The 9731-nt window shown below is 41.1% G+C and overlaps 1 protein-coding gene across 1 annotated transcript; it reads left to right on the forward strand.

The window, feature by feature from the left end:
• The first annotated feature begins 2849 nt into the window (after positions 1-2849).
• Positions 2850-3851, forward strand: LOC106321096 (probable prefoldin subunit 4). Its single transcript, XM_013759412.1, has 3 exons — positions 2850-2954; positions 3041-3163; positions 3449-3851. The coding sequence occupies exons 1-3, from the start codon at positions 2943-2945 to the stop codon at positions 3707-3709; spliced, it is 396 nt and encodes a 131-aa protein (XP_013614866.1). The 5' UTR covers positions 2850-2942; the 3' UTR covers positions 3710-3851.
• Positions 3852-9731: the final 5880 nt, after the last annotated feature.

Raw genomic sequence — 9731 nt, forward strand, 5'->3', positions numbered from 1 at the left:
CAAAGACCTGAAATTGTTATAAGAAACACATCATGTGGTGGAAGCATCAACTTTCAAGTTTTTTTTCTCTGACAACAAAGAAAAGGAATTGAGAGCCACTGGAATAATGAAATTTATGTGAAAGATTCAAAAGAATATAAACTGCAAGAAGCAATAAACCCATAAGGATTTGGACTGCTAGAAGCAGTAAGTACTAGTTCTCGAGAACATTATCGCTCGAGTATATTGAGCATATAAAGAAAACAATCCTTGGTCATGAAGTACCAGAATATTGGAAATTTACTGATCTCTTTCATGATTGAAAGATGAGCTATCATATGACAAGAAGGATATTTATACTTGTAACTTTTACAAGAAACGAGGGAATAACTCATATGTATAAGTATGCATAATCTGAAGGTGTAAGAGATTTTCTTTAAAAGGAAATTTGGACATGGATTCTAAATAGACCAATATATGATCTTGTGTGAAAGTAATGTTATGGGCAAGAGTCCAATGGTCTAAAAGATTATCTCACAATCAAACAAGTTTATTCTTTAAGAATATAATTATAGCAATTCATAAAAGGATTATATATATGATGAGAATACATCTCCCTAAGATGATGCTTCCAGGGGGAGAAATATGATGATGTTTCGTAGTTGTACTATTTTTCCTTATCATGGTTTTTGTCCCATTGGGTTTTCCATGTTAAGGTTTTAATGAGGCAATAAAGAACACTTAATGATAGATACCTAAAGAGGAACGTTATCACTTAAGTGATAAAGATATCAATCTTCTAATGTATTTTTGAGACTGAGAAGAGAATGATCAAAGATCAGTCATACTTTAAAAGGAATCAAGGTATGAACACATTCCATTCGCAGGACAGAAACGAAGGTCAAATGTTTGCGAATCAAAAAAAAGACCTTCTAGATGGAATTAAAATATGGACTTGGCGTCCAGAGAAAGATCTTTGAGTCTACTTTCATCTCCAATTTGAATCAAGTCATTCCAGATGATATAACTTGAGATATGACTGTTTTTGTGAGACATGTACAAGCTGTCTCAGAATACCCAATTTCGACGGATATCCCAAATATTGCTAGATATTCCCATCTTCCAAGATATAGACGTGTGCCTGAAGTTATACATGGATGTTAGCTTCGATTTCCAAGTGTTTTGAAGTCATTTGGTCCAACGGTCATCAAGATATTCAAGTTTCAGTGAGGAGTGTCAAATCTGCCGGCGAGGTCCAAGTGGTACAAGTTCGTTTAAGTGACAATTCAGCCGACCTATTCACTAAGTCACTTCCGACCTCTACGTTCAAGAAGGTTACGCATCAGATTAGGATGCGTCGACTGAAAGACCTTCAGTGAGGTACAAATCAGGGGAAGTAATACGTGTTATACTCTTTTTCCTTAACCATGGTTTTATCCCTTTGGGTTTTACTGGTAAGGTTTTAATGAAGCAACATCCAAAGCGTATTACGAGCTCTTAATGGTTATAACATTCAAGAGAGAGTGTTATGAACCGTTTAAGTGAATGTCATAACCAAAGGCGGTTTAGACTTTTCTTTTTCTCATGGTTTTCTTTTTCCTTGTATGATTATGATTTCTTTTTTTTTTATTGGTTTAGGATTTGTAATCTTTTCATTTATCTATGACGGTCTCTACCTTTTGTAATTCCCTATATATAAAGGGTACATTATGTTATGAATAAGAACAACTAATTCCCTATTTCTCTCTATTCACAACACAATCATACATTTGTTTGGAATTTTTATTCGCAATACGGTGTATACTTGTTAATTTTCTTTAAATAGTATAAGATGTCACGTACGTTTTAAAAGTTACTCTGGTTTTCTAAACCGGACAGACCCGTTGGTTGGACCGGATTCGACCATAAACCAATTATATAGCTGGTAATAATTGGTTCGACCATGAATAGGTCAATTTATCCGATTGGATTTTAAAGTTAGGTCAATTGTCCTAAATAGATTTTTTTCAAGTTTAAGTTACAAAAATAGACCATAAAAAGAAAAGTGACCAAAATATTTTATTTAATAGGTAAAAAAAATCCTATTAACCTAGATATATGAATACAAATAAAAATAGTAATAAAAAAAATTATAGTTTCAGATTATATGTTTTCAGATTCAAATTTTTTTATAAACTTTTTTTTGGAATTTTGTTTTTTCAATTTTTCTTTTTATAATTCGAAAATATTTTTTGAAACTGTTTTTCAAATTTTTATTTTCAATTTTTAGCATTTAGTTTTTATTTTATAAAATTTTAAACCTTAATTCAAAAACTTCATCCCTTAACTCTAAATCCTAAGGTTTAGATTAATTAACCCAAGGGGTATAAGTGTATATTTACTTCTTTAATAAAACATTTTGGTCATTTTGATCATTGAAGTCTATATTTGTGAAAAAAAAAACTTTTTAGTGCTATTTTAGGGGTTTTCTCTTAAAGTTATTAAACTGATTAAAACTATCAAAAAATCTATAAATCATCTATATAAACATAAAATTAATTTATATTTATAGCATTTTATGTTTAAAATTTATTTATATTTTAGTTATATATCATATTTACTAAAATTGCTTTCAAATTTATATAATAAAAATATATTAAATCTGATTATTGAATCAGGTTTAACCCAGTCGAATTATATTGAATCGTGATTCAAAAAATCTCGTTCAGTTTTCGGTCCGGTTTTAAAACCACTACTATCATTGTAACTGTTAAATATGTTATTTAACCTATTATCCCATGCAATTTCTGTATATGAAAATGCAATAATTATAAAAAAAGGAAAATTAAAGAAGGTGTACTCTCCTACATTAGATACACGCTACACTCTTTTAAAATTGCCGTTTACAGTTTCGTCCAAACACACAGTGAGGAAAAAGAAAGAGAGAAGCTTTTCAATTCGTTCCATCGGCGAGAGAAACGAAAATGATGCAGCAAGTATAATAACATCTCTTTGAGTGAAATTGTTTTTCCAATACTCAAAAGTTTCTGGTTTTTTTAATGAATGATTTGAAAATGTGCAGGGGAAGAGTAGTAGCAGTGGATCTGAGATGCAAGTGACATGGGAGGACCAACAAAACATTAACACCTTCAGCCGTCTCAACAACCGGTTCCACGAACTCGAAGACGATATCAAACTCGCCAAGGTACCTCCAATCTTCTCTATTCTCCCTAAAACTTCGATTCTAGGGGTTTTGAGATTGGAGAATAGAATGTTCCAGAGAGTATTTGATTAAGTGTTTAGTCTCTTCTCTTGATTTGCATGGTGTGCCTTTGTAGTTATTCATCACAGATCATTTGTCATTACCTTCTTGTAAGATTCTGTTGAACAGATCAGCAACAGTTCGTATGCTTGTAATAATTCTCAATCATGTCTTGTCATGCCAACTCTTGTCTGAATTTGTTTTTTTTTAATTATTATTATTACTTAGGAAAAGTGTGACAATCTAGAAGATGCGGGGAACGAGTTGATCCTTTCCGATGAGGAGATGGTGCGGTTTCAGATCGGAGAAGTGTTTGCTCATATGCCGAGGGAAGAGGTGGAAACAAAGATAGAAGAGATGAAAGAGGCCACCTTCAAAAGCCTTGAGAATCTCCAACATGAGAAGGAATCTATCGTCTCGCAAATGGCAGAGCTCAAGAAGGTGTTGTATGCTAAGTTCAAGGATTCTATCAATCTCGAAGAAGATTGATTCATTAAACTTGGAGAGATGATTCACAGTTCTGTTTCAGTTCACAAACAAAACCCTTTTGATTTTTATTACTTTAAAGTTTTCTTGTAAGTTTTGATTACTTACAAAGAAAGCCAAAACAAATCAACTTGATCAATTAGCTCCCGAGAATCAGAGTATACCCGCCAATTTTCATGTATGCAAGCTTTCATCAGTTATTATCTCTTGAAACGGAGAGCGTGAGTATGGTAGATAGATCCTAACTAGGAGCTAACCGATAGTTCTAAGAAAGGTGAATACTAGCCTAGAAGGAGACTACAAGTTAAGAAGAGTCACCTCGAATGTACTAGATCTTTAATGTGTAAGAGCGGAGAGATTTAGAGATTTGGAAGATGAAAATATTTCTGATTTATTTCTTTCTGCCATTGTAGGGGCTACATATAGCAAAAGGACAAAGGTTTCTCAACGGTCTAAACACGTGACTCGTTGGTGACTAGAAAGCAAAAGCATAAAGTAGGAAATGAGATAAGCATGATGAGAGCATATTCCTTACTGATAAGGTAGTCATGGATGACTCATCCTATGACAATACTCCCTCCTTCAGAGCAACCTTGTCCTCAAGGGTTGAACAAAGGAAACTTGGCTGTGAAGTCATTGAAGAATTCCCAAGTTGCTGTTGCGGGTCTTGAACCAGTACCATTGTTGCAGCAGCATTGCGACGCTTGACTGTTTTTGTTTCCAAAATTGCCTCAGGTTTCTTGGAGAGACCGAGATCAAGCCAGTACCGAGGGATATCAGGAGATGAAGCAGTTGGGTTGGGGCATAGTTTCAGCTGGCTGACATGGAAAGTGTCATGGATAGCGGCCTCGGGAGGAAGGGATAGCTTGTAAGCAACCTTGCCAATACGATCAGTAACACGAAAGGGACCGTAGAAGCGTGGTGATAGCTTGTGAGGTACCTTTCGGTTCTTGAGGGTGTTTTGGCGGTAGGGTTGGAGCTTTAGGTAGACAAAGTCCCCAATCTTGAACTCTCGCGGAGAACGGCGAGCATCAGCGTATTGTTTCATGCGGTTCTGAGCGCGAAGTAGATGGAACTTGAGCATAGTGATGACCTCCTCACGTTTTTGCAGGCTTCGATCGACAACCGTCGAAGAACTCTCTCTGGGAGATAAGGAAGATGTAGTGGAGGAGGTTGGCCATAGATTATCTCATAAGGGGTGGAGTGTATAGCCGTGTGGTAGGTAGTGTTGTACCACCACTCAGCAAGGCTTAACCACTTGCTCCATGATCTTGGTGTCTCAGCTGTCATGCAACGCAAGTAGGTTTCCAATGTTTTATTGGTTACCTCAGTTTGGCCGTCTGTCTGAGGGTGGTATGCAGTTGAGCGCTTAAGGCCAACGCCATGAACTCTGAATATTTCTTTCCAAACTTCACTGAGGAAGGTTGGGTCCCTGTCGCTTACTACATCTTTCTGCATTCCATGAAGTTTGAAGATGTTATCAAGGTAAGCTTGAGCCACAGTGAGAGCGGTGTAGGGATGAGATAAGGCGATGAAGTGAGCGTTTTTGCTCAAGCGATCGACCACGATCAGGATGCAACTCTTGCCATGAGAAGGAGGAAAACCTTCAATGAAGTCGAGGCTGATAGATTCCCAGACACTAGCCGGTATGGGGAGAGGCTGGAGAAGGCCCGGTTTAGTAGACAGATCATACTTGTTCTGCTGACAGGTGGAGCAGTTACGTATGTAAGCCTGAACCTCCAAGTTCATCTTTGGCCAGTAAAACAGAGATTTAATGCGATGCAGGGTCGCATCTCTGCCAGAGTGTCCTCCTACAGCTGAGTCATGAAGCCATTTGAGTATATGTAGCTTCACTTCCTTGTCATTACCGACAACGAGCTTTCCTTTGCGTCGCAGCTCCTCGTTGATAAACGTAAAGCCTGGGTGAGAGGAGTTGTCGGTTAGTAGCTCAGCGATGATCTTCCTCAGGGCGGGATCTGTTTCCCACAGCAGCTTCAGAGAGTCATAGAAGCCAGAGTGGGCTTAATTATGAGAGAACCATACTCAGGAGTTCAGAGCCAGTAACTCGAGAGAGGGCATCAGCGACGACATTGTCTTTGCCTTGTTTGTAGCGGATCTCAAAGTTGTAGCCCATTAGTTTGGAGAGCCACATATGCTGGGGTTGTGATCTTTTGCTCCATGAGGAACTTAAGACTCCTTTGATCAGTGTTAATGATGAAAGGACGGTGAGCGAGATATGCGTGCCATGTCTGAACGGCGTGCACCACTGCCATCAGTTCCTTTTCATAGACAGATAGGTGTTGATGTCGTGGGCCGAGAGAGCGGCTTATGAAGCATATCGGGTGATTGTCTTGCATAAGGACAACACCTATTCCAGTATTTGAGGCGTCGGTTTCCACTACGAAAGGTTTCTCAAAATCTGGTAGAGCCAAGACATGAGTTGAGATCAAGGCAGATTTGAGGTTGGTGAGAGTCTCTGTAGCTTCAGGTGACCAAGAGAAGCCTTCTTTTTCAGGAGCTGGCTTAGAGGACGAGTTATGGAGCTGTATCCTTTGATGAAGCGTCTGTAGTAGTTTGCCAAACCCAAGAAGCTCCGAAGGTGCTTCTGTGTCGTAGGGATTGGCCAGTTACTGATTGCTTCAATCTTCTTAGGATCAGTACGCACACCCTCAGCTGAGATGAAGTGTCCGAAGTATTCGATCACTGTGGCGCCGAAGGTACACTTTGATAGCTTGAGGTAAAGCTGTTGGTGGCGTAGTATGTAGAAGACTTCATTAAGATGTTGGAGGTGATCTTCCCAAGTCTTGCTGTAGACGAATATATCGTCGAAGAAGACTAGTACAAACTTCCTTGAGATATGTTGAAAGATGTGATTCATCAGGCTCTGGAAGGTACAAGGGGCGTTTGTTAGCCCAAAGGGCATCACCAGATACTCTAAGTGCCCGTTGTGAGTCTTGATCGCTGTCTTGTAGATGTCGTCTTCAGACATACGAAGTTGGTGAAAACCAGCTCGTAAATCCAATTTAGTGAAGTACTGAGCTCCACCTAACTCATCAAGGAGGTCTTCAAGCAGAGGTATTGGGTATTTATCCTTTATGGTCTGCTTGTTGAGGCCCCGGTAGTCGACACAAAGCCGCCATGTACCGTCTTTCTTTTTGACAAGTACTATTGGTGATGCGTAGGGGCTGAAGCTATGTTGTATAATCCCCTGTGAGATCATCTCTTTGATCATCGTGTCTATTGTATCCTTCTGGAGTGAAGAGTAGCGATAGGGACGAAGATTCACAGGGTCGGAGCCAGCGAGCAAGGGTATTTGGTGATCGAAGCCTTCACGAAAGGGTGGAAGAGACTTTGGTTCTTCAAAGATGTCAGAGTAGGAGCTTAACAGCTGTTGGAGGTGGGGATCATCAGTGTTTGTAGTGGCTGAAGCAGAGATATGTGAGAATAGCATGGCAGGGTTGAAGTCAGGTTGAGCTTCAGTACTGTCATCTATTTCACGCAGCTGTATCAAGGCGATTTGAGGCTCCTGCAACATCAGTTTGTTGAGGCTAGAGCCTTTGATGAGTTTGCCACCAGATTTGACTACTCCGCGAAGAACATGTTTGGTACCAAGTAGGGTGAACTCCATTCTGAGGTTGAGGAAATCCCAAAGGATAGGGCCTAGTGTGCAGAGCCATTGCACGCCTAAGACGAAGTCACAACAGTCTAGAGGTACTGTTCGTATCTCCGTAGTGAAGGAAGATCCCTGAACTTTCCAAGTAAAGGCAGCGCATTTATAGTTGGTGAGAAGGGTTCCACCAGTAGCTGCTTTTACTGACATCGGTTTGGTTGTTTCCAACTGGCAACCAATTTGGCTTGCAATGTTGATGTCTAGGAAGTTGTGGGTGCTACCCGGATCAACAAGGATATGGAGTTTGTGCTGACCAAAGTGACCCACCAAGCACATACAATTGTATGAAGTCGAGCCGTTTATGGCGTTAATAGAGAGGACTGGAGTCTCATCAGCTTGGTCAGTGTTTTTAGTGACTGTTCTAGCTCTAGTCTCCTGCTCAGTATCTGAGGAGTTGTCATCGGAGGTAGAGTCAATATCGTCACACTCCATAACATAGATTTGGGAGCGTTTGTGCTTGAGCTGATGGCCAGGGGTGAAAGGTTCGTCACAGAACATGCATAAGCCTTTAGAGCGTCGATCTTGCATCTCCTAGTACGAGTACTTTCTTGGTGGTCTGTCAGGGTTGTTGCGAGGGATAAATTTTGGTTTTTGGTTGTTTGGTGTTTCGGTGAGGATGGGGGAGGGGTTGGGTTTGTTGTAGTTGCGTTGGTTATGGTGTGGATTGAAGGGGGCTCGGGATTTTTGTATGGGAGTGTGAGATAGCGAGGACTCGTGGAGGGAGGCGATCTTAGCAGCGCCTGAAACAGTGGTAACTTCGAACTGTCTAGTGTGGAGAGATAGGTGAGGGTTCATGTTGGCTAAGAAAATGCTGAGAGCATGAGTTTCAGGCAACACTAATCTCATGCGAGCGACCTCAAACTTATCGAGGTAAGTGACAACTGAATCAGAGTCTTGTTTCAGAGCGACAAGCTCAGCAAGAGGATCATCGAACAGTTCACTAAAGCGAGCAGAGATCTCTATGATATAGTCTGTCCAAGAAGGAAACAAGCCATACTGAGTGCTCATGTAGTTGTGATGCCACTGAGTAGCTTTACCGGTGAGATGCATAGCGGCTAAGCGAACCTTGAGCTCTTGGGGGTTGTTATCGATGTCGAAGAACTGCTCACACTTAGAAAGCCAGTCTCGGAGTTCACTGCCGTCGAACTTAAGGAACGAGATCTTAGAGAGTCGTGAGGTTAAGGGGCCAAAGTTGGGTCTTTGTTGGTAACTGGTCAGATCTGGAGGGTCTGGTGGGTGGGAGGGGGTTTGGTGGGGTGGTGAAGGAGGGTGGGAGGGGCTAGGGTCCATAGGGGATTTTCCAGGGGCCTGAAGGGGGGTGTTGTGTTGAAACATCATCGCCTCAAGCCTGTCAAAGCGGGCGTTGAGAGAGTCTGTTTGAGCTTTGACGTCGGCGGCGAGGATATCGTGGAGTGACCGGATTTCGTCGACCTGTTCGGTCAAAAAACGCTCCTGGAGTCGTGTTTCCACCATTTCAGCGCCGAGGATCGAGAGACTTCTGATACCAATGAAACGGAGAGCGTGAGTATGGTAGATAGATCCTAACTAGGAGCTAACCGTTATCTCTAAGAAAGGTGAATACTAGCCTAGAAGGAGACTACGAGTCAAGAAGAGTCACCTCGAAGGTACTAGATCCTTAATGTGTAAGAGCAGAGAGATTTAGAGGTTTGGAAGTTGAAAATATTTCTGATTTATTTCTTTCTGCCATTGTAGGGGCTACATATAGCAAAAGGACAAAGGTTTCTCAACGGTCTAAACACGTGACTCGTTGGTGACTAGAAAGCAAAAGCATAAAGTAGGAAATGAGATAAGCATGATGAGAGGTAGTCATGGATGACTCATCCTATGACATCTCTTTCCTTTGGTTTCTTTGTGTCTAGGAGAAGAGACAGAGCCACCACCACCGAGTGCTGCAGCTGCAGATTCCGCATGTGTGAGAAGATACTCGTATATCTTCTTCCCTAACCGATCTGTTGTTTCCTCTGAGACTTCTTGTAACTGTTGGGTATGGGCCTAGCCCTCCCAAAAGGTCCGCAAGACAATTACCCAGACACATGATTACAACAAAGAAGATCGGCTCGTCGACTTGAAATCCGGTGTTCGGCTCGGCTCCAGACTACTTTTAGTCGATGAGATGATTGACTGAACATCATCGGCTCCCCGACCCGACACAACGGCCCGATGAGTCGGCCCAATTACTCGAGGAGGCCCATCGAGACAAGACACATTAGGTCAACGAGCGTTCACCTATAAAAGGAGGAGACAAGGCAACAAGGAGGGGATCCGCAAATTACTACACTCACTTTCGGCTAGAATTAGGGTTTTACATCTTACATCTCGCCGACTTGTACGGTC

Source organism: Brassica oleracea, unplaced genomic scaffold, assembly GCF_000695525.1.
Source record: "Brassica oleracea var. oleracea cultivar TO1000 unplaced genomic scaffold, BOL UnpScaffold01219, whole genome shotgun sequence".
Taxonomy (NCBI): Eukaryota; Viridiplantae; Streptophyta; class Magnoliopsida; order Brassicales; family Brassicaceae; genus Brassica; species Brassica oleracea.

What these genes read in the sequence shown, in the direction of transcription:
- LOC106321096 (XM_013759412.1), top strand. An exon ending in ACGATATCAAACTCGCCAAG is followed by an intron (nt 3,164 to 3,448) that starts GTACCTCCAATC and finishes ATTATTACTTAG; the next exon opens with GAAAAGTGTGACAATCTAGA.